Source organism: Aquila chrysaetos, chromosome 8 (genome assembly GCF_900496995.4).
Source record: "Aquila chrysaetos chrysaetos chromosome 8, bAquChr1.4, whole genome shotgun sequence".
In the NCBI taxonomy this organism is placed as follows: domain Eukaryota; kingdom Metazoa; phylum Chordata; class Aves; order Accipitriformes; family Accipitridae; genus Aquila; species Aquila chrysaetos.
In genome coordinates, this window is record NC_044011.1 from 38119846 (window position 1) to 38146296 (window position 26451).

The 26451-nt window shown below is 38.7% G+C and overlaps 1 protein-coding gene across 7 annotated transcripts in view; it reads right to left on the reverse strand.

Annotated features, from left to right (window-relative positions):
- Positions 1-26451, reverse strand: part of CFAP61 (cilia and flagella associated protein 61) — a 127553-nt gene that overhangs the window by 65779 nt on the left and 35323 nt on the right. For all 7 annotated transcript variants that reach the window (XR_003924531.1, XR_003924530.1, XM_030021861.1 and 4 more), the window contains 3 exons: positions 25110-25316; positions 22242-22376; positions 5206-5333 (listed from right to left, as the gene is read on the reverse strand). Coding sequence is in view for 5 of the 7 variants with exons in the window: in XM_030021861.1 (XP_029877721.1) it covers positions 5206-5333; positions 22242-22376; positions 25110-25316 (470 nt within the window). In the remaining 2 variants the exon portion in view is untranslated. The remainder of the gene's footprint in view (positions 1-5205; positions 5334-22241; positions 22377-25109; positions 25317-26451) is intronic.

Below are 26451 nucleotides of genomic sequence, written 5' to 3' on the forward strand. Positions count from 1 at the left end.
AAGGCAGTCAAAAGGAAGCACATGTATATCAATTCATGTGGCAAAGATAGATAGTATAAAACAATGAAGATCACTAAACCATTCATTACATGTTAGCTCTGTGATCAGCAAGTAAGCACTAACTATTTAATTAGTCAACTAATTAGTGACAGGCAACATGGAAGGCTTCAGATGTTCTCAGACAAATGCAAAGATAAAAAGCCTAATTAAACAGCAAGCATTATGCTAACTATTGCCAAACAGGACAGATGTGCAGGATATTGTATAATACTGTGCTGCCAGATAACGGCAGTTGTAGCTGTTCTGTCAGAAACCGTGTTTTAAAAATCCCTGCCATTTCTAAGCTAATCTTAGATACCTTTAACTCACAAAGGGAGAAACCGTCCTGCAGACAAAACCTCACAGATTTACTGTGTTAGGTTCTAATTCTACTTTAAGAAAAAAGTTCAGGGCTTTAACAAAAATATACTTTAATCCATTTGCTTTTTAAATGCAATAATTATTTTAATGCACCTGCATAGAAAGGGAAATATATTTCACAACATTTTCATATAAAATATTGTGATCTTAGCCACCATTCATTTATTGCTATTTTGTGCAGCACATTATGTATATTTCCAACGTCCTCAGAGAATAAGTCATTGTTTACACCAGAGGTTGGATTAAGTAGGTTTTCAAAATCATGGATTAAAAAGGGTTTTCCCTATAATCAGAAGACAATAACGCTTTCCACAGCTATATGCAAAGAGGTGGATAAAAAGCTAATTGGTTCACTACACTGGAACCAATGACAAGATACTGCTGTGAGCAAGCTTTTTGCGTTCTTGCAGCCAAACTTCAATCACCTGCTGTCAGGGCATACTAGTTAGCATGCTGTTCCATGAATCCTCCACCGGAATAAACTGAGAATGCTGAGGTTTTTTAATTATATGTTCTTCTGGCCTAACACTGCTGCCATGACCATCATTCTTAAATTATCAAAGGAAACAAGAAGAAACAAAAAACCCCCTGCCCTCCTGGTAAATTGGTATTTAGTAATGAGGTTATTTTTTAAAGCATCTCAGTACTTGTGAATATGAAAAGATTAAAATGCTGGGCTATATCTTACATTCATCAGGATATACATTTAGGGAAACACTGGTTTAACTGAGGACTATGCAACTCAGCATCCCCAATTATAGCTGCTCACAGGTTTTTAAATAAATTCTTTAACTGCAGTTGATACTTCTCCTGCTGAACCTCACCTCCAAGAATGGGTACTTGCAGAAATCTGAACTGAACTCATTACTCCTTTTCTACTATTCCTAGGTACAGATATTCCGTATTCATGAAAAGAGATTTTACACTTGCAAATCATTTTCAGATACAATTTTCATTGAATACTTGCAGGTTGAATATTTAAAACAGCTTTTTCATTTATAAATTTAGTATACGCATAATTGCTCTCAGTGGGGATAGCAAAAAAAGGGTAACTTCTTTAAAACTTCCTCTAGTCTTAAAACAGACTCCTTTTTAGGGTCTTCATTCATGGTAATTTGTCAATGTTAGTGGCTCATAGTACTGCAAGTGTACTGCATGCACATATCTACCAGAACATCTGATAAAACTCTTTCTCTTTTAATTCCAACCCCTACCCCCAAAACCAAGTCACTCAAGGGAAACTAAAAATAAACAAAACTTGCATTTTAGCTTAACCTCTCTTTGGAGTTTCTTTGACTTGATTCACTCCGAGGCTGAAAAGGCTTTCTCCCCACATCCTACAACAAAGGGGAGGCAGGAGCGCCAGTCAGCACTAACAGTTTGGAGGGCAGAGAACAATAGAGGCTGAGACTTCGTGTTGCTGGCTGAGCTGCTTTTTCACAAGAGAGGTATTTGTTAGTTGCTGCTTCTCCTTTAGGACTGGACATCGCTCAGAGTTTACACTGCTTTAACAAATGGTCTGATGCTGCTGCAATTTATATAAGCCTTGTCTTAGTGTTAGAGAGTGACCTAAGTCCTGGTTTTGTGCAAGGGGAAGCATATAATTGCACTGCCCAGGAGGAGCCTCATGCAGGAATTGTGGGAATAACAATTCCTTCCCTGCTTGCCACGCTCCTGCAGGGAAGTTAATTACTGCAGCAATTTATGATGCAACTCCCTCCCCCCCTTCCATGGTGTCTCAGCTCTGCTGCCTAGCTCACTGCAGCTCCTCACGTGTTGGACAGCCACAGCCGAGGTGCAGTCTCCAGAGCCGCTTTCGCACCTGTACCTTCCGACAGCCAGCCATGCACAAGAAGGGAGGCCAGGCTCTGTCTGCATTACTGCTGGCACTGCCACCTCCATCATTCGCCTCTTTCTTGAACAAAAAATTCATATGCATCCTAAAGAAAAGTAGCACTATAGCTGAAAACACATGCCTGCATGTGATTACACTCCAAGAAAAAAAATCAGCAGGAGGTATTTATTTGAATGGTGAAACATGAATAATGAGATCACCTTCACTGACCTACCGTTAGATTAAGCACAACGGACACCATTCTCCAGGGCTCAGAGTACCCCCAGCATTAGGAAGAAGCTTCCCCTACTAGCAGGTCATTCCACGTACTCATTTGCAGGATTTCTGCACCACCCTTTGAAATAACTGGCACCCAATTTGGGTGCATCACTGCCTTGACCTCTATGACAATCTCTGTTTCCAGAAACTCCAACAGCAAGGTAACGAGCCACAGTGAAAGACTGAAGCAGCATTTTGTAAGATAATAGTTCACAGCACCAACTCCCCCTTCGCAGCATGGGTTACAAAGCTCATTTTCGGTTCAGGTGGATAAGAAGTGGTGCCCGTGGCTGCTCCGCAGCACTGCTCAAAGAACGACAATGCTGAACTGCCCCCGGAGCATTCTGCGGCGGCGGACGTGCTGCCAAGTGCAGTGCCACTGCCCCAGCACAATGGGAGCGAGAGGCAGCCTGCTATAGCTCTCGAGTGAGGAGAGGTAATGCTCGTGATTATTCCTCTGTTCAATGAAAAATGTATTTCTTCAGTCTCAAAGAAGTTGAAAACACTTGTAAAATCTAGTTCTAATAATTGTTATGTAGGTAAGTGAATTACATTTGTGTGTTTCCATGGTCACTGATAATGTAAAATAATTAAGTATGAAGAATAATGAGGAGAAAACTACTTCCTCTTTTTAAGGATTAGGGGCTTACAAATTGATTCAATCTAGCTATTTTTAGTGCATGTAACCTCTACAAAGAATATTAGGAAATTATGAGTAAATTAAACTGAATTGTATTAAAAGGCCTTCACATTGATCAGGAGACTTTATCTGCTGCTGATGTGAAAATTTAAAAAAATCATATCTCTTAAATTTACACATATATTAATATAAATTCTGTGACATTTTGCACTAAGTGCTGACTGCTTGCTTTTTGCATTCTCAGAGCAATACTCAATTTCTCTTATGCGAAAGCACTCCGTTTGTGCAGTGCTGAAGACAAGCACTCTCCCCAATGTACAACAACATGTTCTGCAAGAACTCTTGGCTAGAATATGGTTCAAACAAAACTTCTGGCTGAAAAGTCTTGGTTGAGGTATCTCAGAGGAGGATACCTATAAAGGATTGCCTGACAGACACAATACTATCTGTATGACCTGTTCACTACAGAAAGACTTAGCTTCTGGCTGACTGACTTGGAGTGTAAATATGCTTTGTTTTTCCCTCACAGTATATTATACTAAAAGCGTACTAATAAATAGCACAGGATAAATAACAAGAAAGTGGCTAGTAGCTCTAAAGTACATTTTTAACTGAATTTTGAGTGGAACTGAAAGCTGAGAACAGGAGGATGAGGGGAAAATGATTTTACCCCAAGAGGGGATGCTCTACAGGAAGTCAGGAACTAAGAAAAAAGAGCAAGAAGCGGGTATTTTTTTTTCACTGCTCCAGCAATATAACAAGATCCATAAAGCACTTCAACTTTTTCTTCTCTTGCCATATTGATATTTTAATTTGTGATGTTATTCATGTTGTTGTAGAAATACAAACTCTTGGCTTAACTGAAAAAAAAACAGGCAAATTTTCAATTCTCTGCCAACCATAAAAATGCCAGCCTCCCCTAGTTGTTGTAACAAACATTTCGTTGTAACAATTGCATTTAGAATTAATTTTATATTCATTTCTGCAAGTCTTTCAAGACATTTCTAGCATGTGTGTTTAATCTATGAGGAAAACAACAAATGCATAAAAGGAATTACATGCTCACATACACGGTCTGACTTCCTGATAACCCCCTAATACTGGTATGGAGGGGGTACTTGCATAGAAGGTGCAAGCAGTGAGACGTCGGAAAGAAGGCACCCCTGTCCTAACTTTGGAAAGTCTGTAAAACAGCAGAACTTGTCCACAAGTTTACTCTGGCTTAGACAGTGGAAGGTGTAAAAACAGGTGCATACATTTATTCCCCGTCTCAACCAGTTTATTTACTCCAGTTTGGATAACTCAAGGTAACCACCGCAATTCAATTTGCAGTTTTACTGCTGAAAAATTCTTTAATGTATGCTGATGGCCTGTGCTCTTAGTGGGCCACTGAGCAGGCTGAGACTGACGGAAAGCGGTATCCTCTGCTAGACCTTTCCCACACCCGCTCTAGGGTCTACAGCAGAAATGGCAGAAGGGTCAGAAATGACCATTTTTTGGTTCCTGAACAATCCCAAACATCAAAAGCCTTATCAGAATCAAACATATCAAAAAGTGTTATCAGAATCAGAAGAATCACAGTGAGATTACAACTGAACAAGCTTATGTTGTACATTTCTGCACAGCTCTGAAAACACAGCATCACAACGAGGTTAAGAGAAGGGAGGGATTCAGACAGTGATTTGTGATCCCACTGGGCACAACTAGCTTTAAAGATCAATACTGCTTTGGAGCACACGTGAAGGGCTATGAACTTAACCTCCACCTATAGTATTTTTGTATAAGAACAACAGTCAAATAGATTTTAAGTATGTGGAATTCTCATTTTCAGTATGCCTTCTGTCAGCACTTTTGAGTCCCAGAGTCAGCCAGGATACAAGCACCTATCTATTTACATCTGCAGACACTCAGACCTTTAACATCTAGTACTTGGATACAGACTCAAAGCCTGCTTCTAAATGGAAGAAGCAAGCCCCGTCAAACAAAAGGTAACATATTCTTCTCAGTAAAGGAAATCAAATTAAAAACTTACCAAAAAACGAGCGTTTCCAGAAAAGAGATTCCAACATCAGACGCACCAACCACCACAATTCTAGTGTTGATAGATGCTTTAGATGCCAGTACCAGCTTTCGATTTATGTGGTTCAAAGAATAACTCAACTGTAAAAAATATGTAAAATGACATAGAAATGCATTAAAAAAACAAAACAAACCACCAGCAAAAGTCTCCTAAGAATCATTAAACCATCAGTAATGCATTACCTTGCATTCATACAAAACTTATTATGGCTCACTGACATGACTAATACTATGATTTTTTTGTGCACAGCACAAGATAAATGGTAGATAAATGGTACTAAAATATTGAAATATGTGCATGCTTAATAGGTTACAGAAAATTAGCAGAGCTTAATGGTCTGGCTTCTCCCAGAAAAGATGCTATGGAGTCCTTGCAAGAGAGGAAAAAACACCGCCTCTTCTATAATTTACTACCATTTAGCTAACACCTGGGGAACATATATTTACATAATGTTAAGGCCATTTTTATACCTTCTAGAGCAGTTTTTACTCTTGCTGTTTTATTTTTGGAAACAGTCTTACTTATAAATTAATTAGGAACCTATATCTTGAGTGTCTTTTTTGTGTTTAATTGAAAACTCTCTTCCAAAATGGTGGAATTCACCTTCTTTTTTCTTAAATATAGAGCAGCTACACTGAAAGCCAGGCTGTCAAATGAGTATACTAGTATCTCAATGCCACTGAGATCAATACTCTGGCCAAAAATCTTACTATAAAGTTTTTAATTACTAGCTTCTCAGTTTCCATTCTTCTTAATGCATACACTGGTTAAGACAATAAACTCCATGGTTTTTTTTTTTAATTGGTGTCTCTAGGTCTTACTAGCTAACAGAGATTCTCAAAAACAAATATGCAAGAAGGGGCCAAGAGATAACATTGCACCTGACAATTTTTTTTCTGCCCTGAACTATATTTAATTTTCAAATTTCTGATGAAAGACAGGGAAATACTTTCCATCTTGCAGTACAACACACTTCACGTTTTTCTTATTGCTTTGGGTTGTGTACATTCCCATTTCACAGAATGCAAAATTGCAGATTCATAAATGCACTGAAGAGACAAATAGAAAATGGAGCTCCTTTTATTATTTGTCAGACACTTCTATATATTTCTGCTGTGCTACTTAGGCAGGAAGCAATCTAAGACTTCCAACAGGTTTTCCTGTATTACAAATAGGAGACAGACAGTTAATAAAATTAAGTCCTCTAAATTCCTCCTACGAAATTACAGTAGAAATACATTCTCTATATATTAGTTGACAGAGTAACTCAATATGTGAAGAATAAGTATTTTATTTTAAAGCTACGGTAATGACATTGGCCTTCTCAAGAAGTACATGGAACACTGAGATCCCCAAGAGATCTTTTATACCATGTCTTTGCAGTGGTGGAGACCCACAGCTGAGATTTCAGCATAGCCCCACTACAGAAGGTAGAGAATTGTCTGCGTAACACACTAGAGTGCTGTCCTATACCTTAAGGAAGGATTATGGACCAATTACTTGCAAACTGTCATCACTGTATAGCAAGTAATTGGAAATGTGACAAAATTAAATGTCTTCTTTCGTCAGGCAATGCTATTTTTTACTGCCAGATAAATGTTCTTCCAGTTGCAGTTCACCACAGTGCAATGATGACATCCAGTGGTGAGCCAGATTCATCTCAGGGACCGGACTTGACTAAGAAAATTCCAGAAGATATTTTAAAAAGTATATAGTAAGTAGCCAATGGTGGCTGCTCCATGGAGAAGTCAAATGTGTGAAACCTAGCACATGCTTGCAGTCTCACAGGCAGCCTGCACCGAGGAACGACTTGACCAGCCAGGGCTAAGCCACAGAACAACTGTCATGCTGCCCAAATGGTTGTTATATCTACAAGTCTCTACGAACAAGCCTAACGATCTAATCCAAAGCCAGTGCTTTTTAACATGGTTAAACACTTCTTACAGCAGGATTTGCCAGTAAAAAGGGTTTTGATCATAAATGAAAATATATCTATAACATTTCCACGTTTCAGAAACTGAAAAAAACTTTTATATTTCATTGAAAATATACATCACTGGAAGAGATTTTAAGAAATGAGAACAACTGATGCCAATTATTAAATTCATCCCCCACTGCTTAAAATAAAACATGGACTATGTTTTTTATAACATATTAAAAGGGTATACCCCAACTACAACGTTTGACATCACAAGTGCTGACACTTGCGAAGATCTCATGGCACCACAAACGGGCGTTGAGGATAATGTGGTAAGACCCTAATCTTAGTATTCAAATTCCTTGGGTTTGTGAACTCTGCAGATGAGAACTCTGACAGGCTTTTTTTTGCTGCACACAGAGAGCTGCAACTTTCTAGAAAAGCAATGCCTTCTGGAAGAAAAATCATTAGTGATGCTTTTGCTGAAACGTGGCTTTTAACAAAATTAATAAAATAGTAAAAAGAACACAAAGAGAAACTACTTGTAATGTACCTAATCAACCAAAATAACTAGACAGGAATGTCAGCAGCTAATAGGATAAACCCAACAGACCTTACAGCAATGCCGAGTTCAAACATCTCCTTCTACTGCAGTCCTGTGTTGTTTTTTCTTTTTTTTCTCTTTAAATGTACTCCAACAATGAAATACAAAGCAGTAATACAATTTCCTCGGGAAGAGTTGTATCTAATTTATGAAATGGCTTCTGTATCAATGATACAAAGGCAGCATATGAGTAGAATATAACCGTTTTTGTTCACCACACAATGGCCCCAACACCAACAGCTGTCATGCTTCAGAAATCACCTTTCTAACAGCTAAGTACACTAAATGGCCCCAGGGAGTAAGGAATTAGGTGGATTGGTCCCATAATACCACCTTATTTTAACAAAATGTCAGGACAAATGACTACATATGTTCCCCAGAGGAGTAATAAGACATCATAATTGATAGGTCAATAGCAAACTCTAACTTGTTTATTCTGTATCCAATTTATTAAATAAAACAGCAATCATTAACTAGTGTAAGGCAAAAAGAAATAATTGCCATTGTTAGAAAAGGCATAGATAGCTCAGGAAAAAAGTATTTTCTTTGATTATCCAAAAGATTATTTTCCCTCCTTTCCACTCTGGTATCTGACAGCCTCTGCCATTGCACCACCTGTCACATTGCTTCCACCTGGGAGGGCAGAGGGCCATCTACGCCTTCAACTCCACCTCCTGACAAAGGTGGCCTTTCTTGATTAAACCATGAGGGATAGTTTTTCATGCTGACAGCCAGTGCCATCCACTTAGAGGCCTTCAAACTTCACCTCCACTGAAAACGCTTATGCATTTCTCAGAATACTCCACTGAAAACACAAATCCTGCATGTAAATCACATCTTTCACTTATTGAGCTCACAGCACAATATGTGCCAGAGTAGGATTAATTTACAGCATTAAAAATCCACACATCCTTCTACCCTAAGTAACCAATGGAAAAAGATACATGAAATAATTATTTGGTTTAGCAAACATGTTTGTACACATTTTTTTCTTTGCACTTTCAAACCATGTAAAGCATCATATATTCATTGTGCGTGCCCGGATCTCCCAGCTGGGTAGCCGCTCAGCTTGCAGATTGCCTGGGAATGTATTTGTTGTACATTTACTCAACAATATACATTGGTGGTGCAAACTCAGATGGAGAACATTTTGTAGCTCCTTTTAGTTCTGTTTTTAAACATTGGACCCTGGGCTATTTATAGGATTTATAAAAATATTTACTGTAATTGTTCCACAATAGGTCTGGTTTTATAGCAAACATCACCTTCATTTAAAAGGAAGAAATGGAAACTGAACACCCCAAAATGAAAAAACAAGTTGGACAGAGGATTTCAACTTTGACAGAAAAGGAACAGTGCTATGTTCTGAATTGGGTATTGGTAAATACATCCTAGTAAAATATGAGCAGTGTGTCAAAGAGCTGTTACACTCATTGCTGGAACTCTTCATGCAAAGACTCCGTAACGCAGCAGAATTTAGACTTGATTTTATTACACACTGAGGACCTGGGCCTTATCCAGCTAAATACACTTAAGTGTTTGCTAAATTTTAAGTATGTTAAAGTGCCCCTGAATTCAGAAGGACTGCTCAGGGTACAACAAGAGAAACATGGGACTGACTCATTTGTTATGTACTCAGCACCTTCACAGATCCCTCATTACTACAGAAGTAACAGGGAACCACTCGGAGGGACCCTCCCAGCCCTATCTTGGGGGATTCTATGCCTGTCTGCAATGATTTGTTTTAATTTAGCATTTGTTACTGAGAAACCTGAGTGATAGTTACTGCTGTACAGGATCTACATAATTTGAACTCTGTTACTGTAAAAGCCATCAGAAAGAGTAAAAATGATTAACAAATCTGTTCCTAGATTAGTGCTGAGGTCAGCGATGGTGGCAGGCAAACAAGAAGGTGAACAAACAGAACTATTTTAATTTCAAGCTCCATTTGAATCACAAGAAAAAAAAAGAAAAATCAATGTTTACCAAGGAGATATGAACAAAAAATACTGGAAAATGCATGCTTTTTCAGCCTACATTATTATTTTTTTCTAAATACTAGCTACATTCCAAAAAGTCTCATTAGGAATGTCTGTAAACATGTTTTCAAAAGCTGTTTCCAAGCATTCACAGATTTACACAAACACCAGAAACAGAAGGAAAAGGAAAAAGAAAAAGAAATACAACTGTGATGAAGACTGCAAACTTAATCATTTTGTTGTCTTTGTCAAAGAACACTTCTTTAGTAACTGTGGCTCTATAAAATCAGTTTGCACAGATAATAACTAGCCTTTATATAATATTTTTCATCCATAAACCACAAAGGCCTTTATGAATGAAGTTGGTATTATTATACCAATCTTAAATGCGTAAATGCTGATCTTCAGCTTCTGGCAAAACAGTCTATATATTCATGACCAATCCTATGCGAATCGCTGTGACTCCCTATGAAACCAGGGACTTCCTTCAAACTCCAAAAAGCAGCAAAGGTGAGCAGAGCACGGACACATATATTTAATTTCCTTGCAGAACCACTGTTACCATGGTAAGAAACTGCTCTTTTTTCCTTTAGCATTAACATCTGGATTCCCAGCCCAAAGAGGGCTGGACAGTTCACACTTGCATAAAGATCTTATGATTGCTTGCTGCTCAGCTTAAAAGGACAAATAGCTAAACTCTAAATGGTGCCATTTTCAAAGAGTTCAGTTCTCCTCCATCTTTCAGGGGAAGAACATGATGTACAGGAAGGCACAGGAACTTGATTGAAGCCACTCAAGCTGGCAAGGGAGTAAAGCACATGGCTGGCTCTCAGGGTTGGTTTCCCCAGATTTTAAGATAAAGAAATCTGCTTTATGGAGACCAATTCTCATCTGTTAAGAAAGTCACTAATTCTCTGACAGCAGTTATTGCTTCACAGTTCATCTTTGTCTGTTGTTTATTTCTATCCCACAAGGTATTCTTGAAGGGGAGAAAGCAGGTAGCAAACAGAATTTTTTTTTTTTTGGCCAAGACTCAAAAAGATATAAAAAAATGTAGCAACATCTAGGAACATCAGCCTGAAATACCTTCCAGATATTATCTAGCTGGACTCCCAACGTAAATGTGGAAGGAAATACAGGAGAGGTTGGGCTGGATGGCTTTCAATTCTGTATGCCAAATTTACATAAACCATCATAGGTCTATTACACTTAACATCAAGAAGCTAGACTGATTTACTCTCAGAGACAGTCTGGCTGTGCCCAAAGGCACAACAGCAAAACTGGAGCTTGCAATAATCATACAGTGTCAATTGATGCAATGCCAAAAGGTTGTCTGTCTATCCTGCTCTTCAGAAGTCCTTGCAAAGGACTGACCTCCATAAGCTCAAAAGTCTGTACAACGGCCAGTCACTGGGCAAAGGAGTCCTGGGAGAACACTTTGACTGCACAGTTTGCACAGAAATAACTGACCGAGAAAAAAAGCTAGCAGCTTGCATTACTCTCTGGAAATGGCAACTGGAATGCACACTGAGCCAATCTGTAGAGGCAGTTAAACCAATACACACACTGCTCACCAGTGATGTTAGCTCATCCCGAAGACTCATTGCAAATGTTACCAATAATCACCCAGTCATCTGACTACTAGAATGACTGATGTCTCCACCTTGCACACAAATCCAGCATCTATAAAGGTTCCCTGTGCTGACAGCAGCCCAGCAGACACTACTTTTAATTGACAGCATCTCACCCCCAGCAGAAGCATGACTGATGCATTCCACATCAGAATGCTGGACTGAATCGCTCCAAGCTGGTGACCACGTGCATGTCCACGGAGCCCTGCCTGCCGCATTCCTCTGGTGGACGCCATGCCCTGGCAGCACCGTCTGGCTCCCCACCACCACCACCAAGGTGCCACTGAGAATGACTGCTCAGGTGGCACCATCCTGCACCAAACTGCTCCCAGGGAGCACGACGTGGGCAGGCATGTGATGCTACTAGGCTGCTGCCAGTGGGCGGTTGCAGACCCAGCCCAGCCGAGGAGGACAGGGATGGCGCTGAGCCCTTGCCGCCTGTGCTGCTTTGTGCCTGTCTACGTGGAGACGAGTCTGCTCTAGAGAGGCAAAGGTGCTTTGGGAAAGCTGTCACAGAAACCATTCCACTGGGGTACGTCTCTGGCACTCTCACTGGTTCTGGCAGTTGCAGTGAGGACCAGCAGCACCCTCGTGTATGGTGATTACCCAGCAATAAAGCTCTGCAGCACAGGGGCTGGGCAGTTCAAGGAAGCAAACTTCCACTTGCATTTTCCCTGCAGCGCCTCTGTGCTTCTCCTCATACCAGCAGCATAAAAGGTGCCAGCTCCTCTCAATGACATACCTTCTCCCAGAGAATGCCATTTGCCCATGACAGGTTAACAGTCTTCTTGCCTTCTTGGCAAGGAAGAACAGCCATAGTTTCTGCATTTCTACAATTTAGTGTATGAGCTTCTCCAGGCAAAACTGCAGGAAAGCCAAACGTCCTTTAGATTTGTTGGTGACTGTACCAACAATTCAACGGGTGGCAACTGCCCTGGAAACTAGGCACCCAGGAGCTCCTGCCTCATCATGCTCTTGAAACAGCTTCTTGATTCCACTGAATCCTGGAAAAGGATTGTAATCCATACCTTTAAAGCAGACATGTTAAAGGATGAAGAATTCTTTTAACAGCCTACTAAGACTGCCATAAAAAGCTAATTAAATAACATGAAAAAATGTGCCAAGTAATTTAGAAGTTGAAAACTACCAAAATTAATGGTTTGTACTAACCATATAATTTATACAATTAATTTTGTTAACTTCCATCTTCAAACAGGCTATTTGAACAGATTTCTAAGACGTCTGAACAACGGTATTTGAATAGCCAGCCTAACTTTCATTGTTAGTCACGCAATCCTTAATGTCTGAGCATATCCTTCACCATGCACTTCCAGAAGGTGGACAGAGAATGTCCCAAGTCCAGGTCCAGCAAGTGGGTGCCTGCAGCTTGGTCCCTGTCACCAGTCTATGCTAAAATCAGAGTCATTGTGCCTCTGTACTCCTGCACAGAGAAGGCTGGAGCCTGGAGGATCGAAAGAGCATGCAAATACTTCCCAAGTATCAGGGCTGACAGAGAATTCTTTAAATCCTGCTCTTAGTGGCATGATTATTAACACGCTATTAAGTCATTCCAACTAGGTTAGTAAGTAGACTTCAAATGACATCATTTTAAAATCAAAGCTCATTCTTTTCTGACAATTTCACAAGAGAAGTTGGGATCTAATAAGTCTGAACCTATACAGCTATTCAAATTAATGGGAAAACACTTATTTATTCTAATTGGCTCTGAATGTAAATGGATATGGAAATATTTTCCTGCACTAGGGCCAGGGTCTGAGCAGCCAGCCAAAGACCATCATTAACTTAAACAATGTCTCCTTAACTTCTTGGGTTTATTTTACAGAGTTCTTGTGCCATCAGAGTACACATTGATTATACTGCCTTCACATAGAATAAACAAAATAAAATAAAATTAAGATTACCTATAAACAGTAAAATTATATGTAACTGAAAATACCGCTAGCATTTGCGGACATTAAATTATTTTCTTCCACAATGAAAGAAAGGACTTCCTTAAACTTTAATTTTAAGCAAGTCCTGCTTCACCTCTCTGGTCCAGCTCCAAAAGGCACTACAAAAAAACCTGAACACCCCTGATGAGACTTAACTGGAAAAATCTCTCACTGCTGGCTGGCTCAGGAAAGTTTCCCTCTGAGGACTTCTCTTGAGAGAAGACACCACCACAACGCATCACAACTACCCAATACCCATATCAAAACAGGATTGTATGCTCTGGAAAGGGAGAAGACAGAAGCATCTCTGTCCACTGTACCTACTCTGTATACAGACTCATGGAAACAGAGGTAGCATTTTCTAAATGTACTGAATTCATTGAAAAATGTAAGAGGTGTATAAAATTAAAAGGAAAAAAAAAAGGTAAAAAAACATCATCACATTTCATACTGAAAATAATGAACACAAAGTAACTAAATAACAGTACGAGGATACAAGGAGAGATTGATTTACAACTTACTATAAAGTCACATTTTAGTGACAGCAGCTGTGGTTCTCCATTTTGTAATAGTGAGCATTACCTTTCTGTGGAAAAAATATCTATGCCCTCCTTAGAAGCTGCAATTATGCTATTTCCAAAGTCAACCTACAAAATGCTTTGAAAAAGCTTTAAAACAAGTCTGACCTGTTTTTAAGCAGAAATGACTATTTTAGTTTGCTGCAAATGTCATTAACACCTGTATAGTACTGACACCATGCTTTCAAAATAAAGATAGGTCATCTTACTTTTAATTTCACACATGCACATAAGTGGTAAACATTCAGAGCATTCCTGTTAATGATGCCATCTGGTGCCTCCCATAATTGTGTAATATTCAGCCTTCCAAACAAGATGTAATGGCAGCAACACACAAAACCCACTGACATTTACAGTACGGAAATTTATTATCAGCCATCAGTTCAGAATGACTGTGTTTGCATGACTACCAGTGCTATAAAATCATCACCTTTACCAACCAAGTGGAGGTACAATAAATAATGGATTTTAATCCATGCACATACCACAAAAGCATTAAAAATTCATTACTCAAGCACAATAGCATCTTAAGCAACAGTTACTTCTTTAAAAATTAATACTACTTTCCTGGTTAAGTGAAAACTATACACACACCAAGCCTTTGTTTGTAATACCAGTGTGTTCGTATACAAATTATAACACATAGGAATGCTTCTGTTTTAACTTTGATACATGAATCTTGATATTTAAGAAGCAGGGAATTCTCTTGCCCATCCTACTTAGGCTCTTTTTGCTATATTTATTCTCTGTTATCTTAGTAGAGGCTTAATGATTAAAAAAAAAACCCAAAAAACCCATCAAAAACCTTTCACATTTTAGCCACTTTCAGTACATTCCAGTGCCTCAACTGATTTCATACAAACTGAAACTGAGCTAAAATGAAACCTCCTATTACTACAGATTTTCTACTAAGTCAGAATACACTTTGCTATAAAGCAGACAGCTATAAAGTAAAATAGCACCAACAGCTTTTCTTAACCACTCTTAGTAATTCAGTGCACTTTCAACTTTTATTACAGAGTACAGTTGGAGAGAAAGCATCTACAGAAGCATGGCTAACTATTTCTGTGGTAATGCATACAGACCATGACAAGGAACGGATACTTCCCAGTAACTGCAACTCTGTAAGCTGCATTGAAATGTGCTCTGACACACATGTGCACTTCAGGTGGGCATGCATTCCAAAGCAAAAGCTTTGTTGCTTTATAGTACTTGTATCTGTACCTGTCCACCTTCTTGACATTTCTCTTTGGATGCGTAAGGGTGAAAAACCTTGCTCCCTCAATTTCTCTCAACTGTTCAGTTAGAAGCAAAAAGCTTTGCTTGTTCAGAACAGGTTGTGCTGCTGTACATAGCCTCTCCCCCCCGTGTTTTAAAATCTGCTTATTTGAACTCCTTATTATCTTTTAAATGCAACCGAGCTAAAATTTTCTAGCTGCACTCTCTAGAGTAGCTGGGACTTGCAGTCATGTGTTGCAAACGACCCTGCCTTTTCCTTTGCCTTCTTCCACCTCGACAGCAGGGTTTTAACTGTCAGTACATGAATTCTGAATCCTTTCTACTCCTCTTCCTTGATAGGTCAGGGTAATGGATTATGCTCAGTCTGGGCTGTTGATCCAAAACATTCAAGATCCTGTTCAATTTTTTTCAGTAAGAAGTACTGAGGAAGGTGTAGTCAGATATGTCCCAACTACACAGAGACACTAACATACAAGTGAAGAGTTAGGGCAACTTCTAATTAGCTGGCCTAAACATAAGAAAGTAGAAGCTACAGAGAGTGAAATGCCTCAAGAGTTTGCTGGAGGAGACACTATCATCTAGAGAAGAGTTTCCTGTACAAACACATATATATATATATATCTGTTTTACTTATTAAATAAGCTGCCCCAGAAGTGAAAGTTTCTGTCAAGCTTGAAAATGTTTTAACTTTTTTTTTTTCCGTTTTACCTGATAGCTAAATTTTTTTTAGCAATGATGGCAAACATACTGGACATATTTTAATCTGTTTTAAAGTCCTGCAACTTTACAATGGACATAAAAAAAAGCTCATTTAATAGAGAACAGTCCAGGACAGTACTTACACTTCCAACCCATTTGAGTATCTTCTGCAATACAAAGAATATGTATGAACATACACTTCGATGGAACAAGTTCTAAGATTACTCTAAAAACAATCATGTATTGTTTAAAAACATTTTATAAATCTTAAGTATCTTCTCTCATTTTACTTCTTTTTTTTAAATTATTTTAAACTGCTTTCAGGCCATTTATTCACAGCACTTGCCATAAACATCAGCGTGGAATCAAGTAAACACACAAAAATACATGCATACTGGCACTGAAAAACTATTAAGTCAGCAGTGCGTTGTATTCCAATTTCTTCTTGAATCTTACATTAACATTTACCATTTCTTCTGTGGTTAAGCTTCCATTTTTCCCAGACTACAAAGAAGAGGGCAAGTTTTCAGCCTTTTCTCATGTTCTGGCCCCAAATGGTTTCATGTGGTAATGCAGAACAACACACAGTGTACGAATATGGACAATAGGCCTGCTTTTGTTAGCTTCTCATTCTTGCAAACCCCTTCTAGATGGTCCAGAGAGTCATGGAGTCCACAGGCTACACATTTGCAAAACAGTACACACCATTGATAATGCAACAGTGAAAGCTCCATGACTACTTTGAGGGGAAAAGAGGACATTGAAAGTTTTCCTCTAAATGGTAAAGGAAAAATCCTCTTTTGAAGAAAAAAGGCTAGTGCTATTAATAAGACTGACTTGTTACATACGGGGTAAACAGACTTTACCATTCTAACGACAATAGTTCAATTCACATAACCTGCAAAGCAATGCAAGTATGAAAGAGCAGAAGGGTACCACCTCCCACAGCTGATACCACCAAGAACAAAAGGTGGCACATTTTCATGCACTGCATTACTGAATTCCATGTACATGAGGTCTTTTCTTCAGATTCAAGAGTATTTATCCTGATAAGGTCCTCTGTGTGCTTTTCAGTCAGGTAAACCAACTTTCAACTAACTTTCTCGAGGAAAATTTAGAATCTCCAATAGCATATTAAAGGATGTAACATGAAAGTTATTTTTGTTTGGAGGGTTTTTTTAAATAAAGGACTGCTGAGAAAGCACACTGTTTAATCACACAGAAATGAAATCATGGCCACTGAAGGAGTACAGAACTCACTGCTGTACAGGCATTCTCCCCCCGGCTCCCCGCCCCAAGTCATTTCCTGGACTTCTACCCAGCCATCCTGGCAACACACAACTCTTGAACAAGTTTTAAGTCAACTAGCTCAGACAACACAAAGCTGGGCTGAGCATCTGACTCCAGCTCTTTGCCTGACCCTCTTTCACTCACTACTTCTTGTCCCGATTTAAACATTTCCTGTAATGCACCTGTAGCATTACTTTGGAAGTACCAAATTAACTGACAAAGTGTTGGTTTTGTTTGGTTTTCTTCAAAATAAATTTATACAACACTGTATGGGCTTCTTTCTGTCTTCTTTTTGTGAGCTGTAGCAGAAAAAACAGTTCTGAACTGTGCAATAAAACCTGACAGCTTGAATGCAGCCATGAAATAAATAATAAAAAAAAAAACAACCCCCAAAAACAATAGCATGAATAATAATGAAAGGGCAGAAACAAGAAAATAATTCAACAGATGTGTGACATTTTTGTTCTTCATTGTGGATCAGTTATTTTTGTTAATTATATCACCTATTCTTCCCTTTTATTGATAATTACATGAAGCAGATGGATAACAGAATGCTCCCAGATGGTGAGAAAGCAAACAAGTTTATAAATTGTTTATTTATGAAGAAGTCATTAAAAATTATTTAATTATCTATAGTTTTCTACCCCACCAATAATTACATGCACCGTAAAGGCCAGCAGCACTTTATAAGATATTTAGTATTCTGTTGTAACCAACTGTTTTTTAACACAACATGACTGAAATGACTGACAGATGTGCAAAACACAATAATAATCTAATCTGTTCTAACACTGTGGGAATTAAGATTTTGAATCTTTGGATCTTCTGCCAATTGGCGCTTCGAAACTGGTTACTGATTCGGAATACAAAAAAATCAAGAGATTTCCTTTTGATTTGGAACAGCTGTAGAAAGTGTTTGATCTAATGAGCAGACAGAAGCTTTTTCAGGTCTGTGTCCTGAAACCCTAGAGCATGGCAGATGTATGGCCTGATGCAATTTTGAGCTAATATGTGGAACCTCTGATATGCTTGCTGCAGAGGCACAGGCTGAACAGGCATCCCAAAGTCTGGGCACTTCCAGGACTAGATGCAAATAAGATCGTTAGCATCTGTGCCATTCCATAGGGCTGCAATGGGAGACAGCGGAGTTTAATGCCTCCCCCTCTGTGCCTTCTCCATCAATCCTTACCTGATTTACCAACATCTCTTCAGTAGAGCAATGGGAGATAGAGTTTTGTAGGAACAGACACACAAAAGCAGCAGCAAAATGTATTTGCTATCTCAAGGGGTATGGTAAAAACATACTCTGTCATTAGTGACTGTTATAGGAAGATACTACTATGTTCATAAGAATTTGCAGCCCTTGAGGAAATGGAGAGCCACTGCTAGGGAAGTGACAGGTCTTCTGATGCAGAGATGAAGCAGCAAAGTTGTGGTTTAAGAGAAAGAGTGAAAAAAATTGTGGCTGCCTTAAAACCTATGCAAAGCTTTAATAAAAAGGCCAGACAACAGTGAGGAGGAACAGGCAGAGTTCCTCAACTGGGAGTCATACTCATTTTAACAATAAGCAAAGAGGCAACACAAACCAAAAGCCTGGCCCAAACTAGAAACGATATTGAACCAAGGGAAATATCACAAGGACACAGAGAGAACCGGGTGGCTGGAAAACTGCAGTTACTCATTCAGGTAATGGTAAATTATGTTTTTATATGATACATTTCTGGATTTTAAGAGTAAATCTCTCTACCTTACACCTAGCTCTCCCAGAAAGACTATAGGAAGAAGGACCTATGCATTCTTAGACACCACGACATACATCTCATGCTGCCTGCTAGAAGCAGGCAGGAATCCACAGTAGGGTGGCACATGGCATTATCCACTTTTTGATTTTTCCAGACACTGCAGTAGAATAGAGAGATTTGACAGAGGGGCAATGAGAACAAGTTACCACAGACTTAATTTCTGGTGCTCATCTGTCTCTAACAACCGATCCAGACCTGCAGGAAAACCACCTCTCCAGCACAGCCGAGATCCATCTGGACTGGCAACGCATGGGAATTAGCTGAGGGCAAAGCTTTTCTGATTTAGATTGCTGCTTTCGCTTCTGGCTTTGGAGGAAAGAAATGGGAAAGAGTCCTTGTGGGTCCTGGTTGAGTTATCTGTACTGGGTCAATCTTTATGGGTGAATCTCTTCATGCTCACAAGCAGGCTGGAATGTATTAAATTGGTACACAAACTGATTGAGCCCCAGGGCTCCCAGTGTGCCACTAATGGCCTACAGAGATATATATGTACAAATCAAGAGCTGTACTTAGACACTGAATGGCTGAGCTGCTAAGCCCCAAGCTGTTACTGGTGAAAAATAAATTTTGCAGCAAGAAAAGGAGAGAGATAGCATAAAAAAGGCTGGAACAAGAGGAAGGCAGCTGAAAAAGCAGTAGATGAGAAGCAGATGTTGATGGCTAGATATCAAGGGGCATCTTGTGGGTATCAAAGCAAGAATTTCATTACAATTATCTCCATCATAAGCGATAGATACTCAAGCAATTAATTAGGACAGGCAGTCAAATGAAAATTTTACACTTCTGAAATTGACTTGTATTTACAATCTTGGTATTGTAGTTTATGGGATAAACTCCTGCCATCATTGCAGAGCTCTTTAAAACAAGAATTACAATGATAAACCATCCTCCAGCTTTCAGGGACAAAGTGGGCAGGGGTTAATGTCAGAAATAAGTGCTTTCTAATATGAGAAGGCAAAGCCTCCTTGGCTAAAACGAAGCTTGGTGAGCTAGAATAGAGATGTGTGATAAAGAAATGAGGAGCAGTCTCAACTACTTGAAATCCTTGCTTGCCCAAAGCTTTTAAGATTCTGCAAGATCCTGCCCCTATCTTGTTTAAAACCACCATAACAAAGATGATAGCAGACATTTTCTCTTTACTGCTATCCAGGTGCTTGCCTCAGACAACCTCCCACTAATTCCTACTCCAGCCTCTTTGTTTGCCTTTCACTTTTCTCCCTCTCTTCTCCATGCTTTCCTTAGGACATTGTTTTTCCATTTCCCTTTTACCTCACTTCCTGGGCTGCTAGCATCTTCTACAACCAAAACGTGTGTCACCTTGCCTCACAGTATTTTTTAAGGTGACAATTCTCAGCCCTTCCATTTTGCAGAGTTAACACATTTAACTCCTTGGTGGGATATTTTGCTCTTTGCAACACAGATTGTGTGTTTCTGTTTACAGAGTGTCTGAGCAGGCCTTTTGATCGCTACAAAAATGTATAAGTATAATAATTTTGTGCCTACTGAAATTTGATTATATTAATTTCATAAAATACATCTCATTTTACTTGCAACTTAGCTGCAGGATTTTGCAGGGAAGTGCAAGGTTATTGATGGGAATCAATCTTCCTTTCTGAAACATTAGAGTAGAGAGAGGGCAAATGCCTTATGCCTGGCTACTACCAGGGCTAACAAAACATCCAAGATCTAAAAGCAGCACCAGCTCCTTACTTTTACGAGTACGCTCAGTCGCCTATGGTAGGTTATCTCTTAAGGTATACAGCTTTCACAACGTATGGTGGTTAAAGGTAATTTCATTCACTCAACAGAAGACTCAGTTTAGCTTTATATAGTTTCAAATTCTTGGTATTTCAGAAAACTACAGGCAGCAGTAGTGGACTAGCTTTATCCTCAAGTTACCACCTAGGGATCAACCACAGATGTCAGTTTTGACAGAACACAGTCTGTCAAAAAATCTATAATTAATGCCAGTGCACATGCATGGATACTTATACAGTGGCTAGCCTTAATTTCTTTTCAGCAAAACTTTGTTAGCAAACATCTTGCACCTTTTATTCAATAGAAATTCATTAAACTTTTGAGATTTTAAACAATTATCTCACTACCTGCAACTCTTAGAAATCCTCAGGAAGAACCTGGGAATGGAGCAGACAACAGATTTGCAAATCTTACAAACATGGGAAGTCTGTGACTTTCCGGCTCCAACAAAAATGCTAAGATAAGTTCTTCTAGTGAGAAAGCAACAGTTCATTTTAAAGATAAAATAGGAAGTAGTTTAAAGAAAAGCATCAGATACTTTATTCTGCAGAGAAGAGAAAGGCAGGGATGTGCGTGTTGAGGGAAGACTGTTCAACAAAGCCAAACTCAGACCAATAGCCTCAGCTATGTTCTGGATTTTGCTTTGCCAACTGCTGCCTAATTAAGAGTTTTGGATGCCAAAAATTACTAACTGTGAAAAGGACAGCACTAAAAATATTATATGGGAGCCCATCTCAGCCAACTGGAAGTTAGTAGACAGACATAAAGCTCCCTAATTATGTTTCTTTAGGAAATCACAGCTACCTACTGAGAGTATCCATTGCTAATGGTGTTTTTCCTAATATTTCAGTTTTGGTAGTTACTCTTGTGAGGAACCATCTTCACATCAAATTTTAGTTACTTAAAAATGTAAGACAGAATAAGGTGTAAGTTATTTCACAAATAAAATTTTGAGACTTCTAGTTTAGAACCTCCAGACTGCATGAGTGCTATGCAAATAAGAACTGTTTGGTAATGAAAACAATCTTTTCCTTTGCTGTTAAATCATTCCTGATATTTTTAAGTGTTCTTTCAGGGTATCTTGTGGATGGAAGAAACCTGACTTTGGGACTGAAAAATAAAATTTACTTAAGCAATTTCTACAGAAATAGTCAGAAGCATGACATTGTATTTTTTCCACTTGCAGAGCATAATACTTAAACAAATTTGCCAGGAAGAAGGGCTGAACAGTAAGTCAGAGCATTTAAAATGTGTTGGGAGTTTGAAAATAAGGTCATGAAAAAATACTGTTACAATGTAAGCATTTAGTATGTAAACGTTATAGTTCAGTGATTGCTCTTAGTAATGCGTTTGAAACTCAAGCTTAGAAGAAGCGATGGTTGTGCAGAAGCAAAGCTGGAATTGTAAGGGTATGGACACCATGTTCAATGTAATTAAGAAGCAACCTATCAACACTAAGATGGTAATGTCATCCCATCTGCCAAACCCTGCATTAGCTGGCGCTATGCCTCTTGCCTGCTGCTGCTTCTGTTACCCACCTGATCCTTGGAGACCTGCTCTGATGGAGCGTTTATGCCAAGCTCTTCCAGAGGATAGACAATCTGTCGTCTTGGTCGCACGGGAACCATGTAATGAAGGGCAGATGTCAGGGAATGGGCACAGGGATTCTGAAACTGAAAGACAGCGATCTATATTTCAGCAGAGAGAATGTCAGAACAGTGCATCACAGATGTCTGTTGTATGGCTTTGCAAATACAAAATTCTTAGCTCTGTTGGCTAAATCTGAGAGAAAAATCAGCAAATAAACAAACATACTCAGAGCAGAGGAATGAATTGCAGATAATTCCTGACACTAATGAAGATAATTATGAGAGTAATTACATTACTATCTCTGTGGGAATGACAGATAAACAAGTGGTTTGGTTTATGGGATTTTTTCAGCACAAGTATTTTCCCCAGGAGGATATTTTTCTCCGTAGCGATCATGAATCAGCTTGATTTGACCTCATTAAGCTATGTTATCTGCTTACTGCTAACCTTTGCTTGTTTGGCAAAGAATGGTTATGAATTTATATAGAAATTCTATACCAACTAAAATGTCAATTTCATCCAAGTGATAAATGTTAATAAACTGGCATAAACTTGAAGTGAACAAAAACCCTAATGCTAATGTGAATAGCATAGATCATTAGAAATAGCTGTGTTCCATTTATTGTAGCTTGACTGGCTCTCTCATAATTTACATCATGAAAGGGAAAAAAAATAATTAAGAGAATTACAGGAAATAGAGAATGAACATTAATGCAAACTAAATTGTACTGAAGTACAGTTCCATCCATAAATATTGAAGAAACTTGATGTTACTAAGTTGAAAACTGAGTAAAATATCACATTTACCACTTATTGGAAAGCAATGATAAGCTAAAGTAACTTAAAGGAACTCTGTAGCCTGGAAGTAGGCCAAACTGGAATCATTAGTAAGATTTAACTTTTCTCTCCACTGCCATTAAACTGCATTTTTGTAAGTACCTCTTAAGAATCTAAGAACCTAATGCTATGCAAGGACATTGGTTCCTCAAGAGAACACTGAAAAAACTCCACAAATGCACACAGGAAAAAACAACCTTCTGAAAATGTACCTGTCTAACCTGTCAAAATTCCCATGTTAAAAACAGTGGCGATTTCAAAAACACCTAAGTCACTGAGGACAGAATTCATCTCAGTCACCATCTAAAAGCCAGGTGCTTACTTTAGCTAGCCATGCAGACACCCCCCAGAGTTAGAGAGATGAGCATCTCCAGAGAGCAATTCTTTCTGTCCTAAGATAGGCAGTTATGATCGATGGATGAACTGCCCTCTGGATGCACCGTGTTTTCTCCATTAATGCTGGCAGAAGCCTAGGTGATTAGGCTGGGCCAGATAGTAGCTTTAGATAGCTACACATCAATGACTTGACATGTTTGAAAATTTTACGTTGTGTTCCCTTTTCTGACATGAGACTGATGACAAGACACACACATGAGTATTTTTGAAAGAATCTTTTATTTTGCTTCCACAGATTACATTCTTCTCGGAAATGGATTTTCCCACACAGCATTAAGTTCTTATGGTTCTCCTGTGGCACTTGCAGAAACACAAGACACATTTTCAATGACAATGAGGTGCCTAGGTCCTGCTCACTTCTGATGAAACACAGTCTAGAATACCTAAATCACTTCTGAAGAGCTCTTATTAACCACCTTGATGTGTTTCTAATATTATCCCCTTGCATTTACTTATGCTACATTATGCCCAGCAACATAATTCCTTTTTTCTTCCCCGCCCTCCACTTTGTCCTGAATCTAAACAAATACTGGTATCTCTCAAAATTAATTATGCAGCTGAGTGGAGGTATGTGGGACAGTACAACTTGATCAGGTTATTAAACTATGACAGGAAATACAAATCATTGTTAAATATAAAGACAAAATATGTGCTTTATACGTTGTCATTTAAAACCTGATTGGTAACTGATTTTGCAAGTGATAAAGGTATACCAGGTGTATTAGCATGTTAAAAACAATTAAATAGAAACTATTAGGTTGGTCTCCTCAGTTGATGAGTTGTGAGTTTCTTGTTTCTTCACCTATACATCCAACACAAGGGCAAGAACCAAAGTCAAACCCAAACTACAGCTTACAACTCAGACACAGAGTCCTAACATAGGCAGGAGTGGGAATACTAGATGCTTCCTACTTCATCCTAGAACCTGTCTATTGGGAACAGGCAGGAAAGGGCAGAAACGGGCAGAAACGTGACTATCAGTACTAAAGCACATTTATGGAGGGGGCTGACACAATGCATGAGGCAAGAGCGATACACGAACCTATTTGGGTAAGAAGCAGATATACTTCTTCCAGAAACAAGTGAGGAGGTAGCAAACAAATTATTCCTCTGCTGTGCTGCTCCCAGGGAAACATACTACTGTGTGTAACTTAAGACATCTAACTACATTTAGAGAACAGTTGCCCTAGGATCCTCTAAATTAAATTGAGAAACAGAGATTTGCAAAGAGTGAATCAGCTCAGAAGGAGCCACCCCCTAGGAAGAGGTTCTCTCCCTTCACAGACTAGGCAAACAGCCAAGGCCAAGTACACTTCAAATTCCTGCTCCTCCACGTGCTTCGTGAAGACACTGGGTAAGTCTGGACTCCCATGCACTACTGAGCATGCTACAGACTAGCCCTACTATGCAACAGCTATGTCCATGAGTGCAGATTATATCATGCAAGAAGAAAAGAAAGTACAATTTGCTGCAGGTTGCTAAGAAAATTCCTGTTTACAGTCATTCACAGAAGCAAAGAGAAAAATAAAGTGAGCAAAGGTGACAATATTCAATATAAGAAATACAAATAACTTTCTCCTTACCTTGCCTTCCACATACTGTGGATAAATAGGATAGTAAAGAGAAGATTTGTGGGCCAAGCGAAGAATCTCCTTTAGAAAGTGTTTTGTATAGTGATGAAATATAGGATTTAAGACAAAGTGGTAAAGATGTCCATGTTCTTCATGCTGGTGGTGATTAAAATGAATAAAATCTTCAATGTTGTAATGTGATCGAATGTACTCAATATCCTAGAAAATAAGAATTTGGAAATCAGCAGTGATGAAACAGCTACATTTACAATATTTTAGCAAGTGCCAACAAGATGCTTTCTATCAATTAAGGAACTAAATTTGAACACTGAAATTAAGTGCCTTTAAGAGTTCTTCTCAATTAAAGCACACTGACTGAACACATTTTTCTTGAAAGTCTTTTCATTGTATCAAAATCTATTCTTGCAGCTTGCCCACCTTCATTTACAGGGAACGCATATTTGAGCCTTTCACAACAATGTCTGATACAGGTTAATAGACATTCATGGAGGAAAAAAAAACCACAAACAACTCTGTTTTGCTGAGTTCAAGACAGAGAAGCCTAAACTGTCCTTTCACAAAACTTAAACTGAAAAAGGGGAATTCTACAGAGAAAAGCTGTGTAAGAAATGCCCTCCAACAAGTCTTCCCTGTTGAAGTGGTAAGTTGAGATTTTTGCACATTTATACACTCAAAAGAAATTGCTATATCCTCTTATCTCAATGCTCTTAATATAATTAAGAGCTATTTTTGAAAATAGGAGTGACTACTCTATTTTGAAAACTGAGCATTGCAGCTACTGAACATTCTAAAATCTGCCTTTTCAGTCATGCCACAAAGTAAGTCTTAAAGCATGTTTACCTTTCAAGAATAATGTGCAACATTGTCTTTTTTTTGTACTCCACTAGAGTATATGCTTTTTATTTGTTTTGAAGTTAAGTGTGTGATTCATAATCACTCAGAATCTACTGTTGGAGAAAAAAGTTAAGAAAGCAAATCTAGAAAGACAACAACTACTCTTTGCAATACGCATGGCAAAACTGCTTATTGACTTTGGAAATCAGGGGGCAAAATTGGTGATTATAAACATATCTAGAGGCAAAATGGCTTTGTGCTAAAGAACCAAAAAGAGGTGTAGGAGGCACACTTCCAGAACACATCAGCAGCTTCTTGCAAATCACAGGATGATTTTTTTTCATCTGTGTGTCAATCATCATATATGAGAAGGGAAATAATAGAGTCTACATAGTCAGGAAAGAGAGAAAGAAAGTTTATAGAGGCAGTATCTTTTAAATATACTTTCTGTTAGGTACATGTATAGTGGCAAGCACAAAACTCAGCCTTTAGTGTTGAG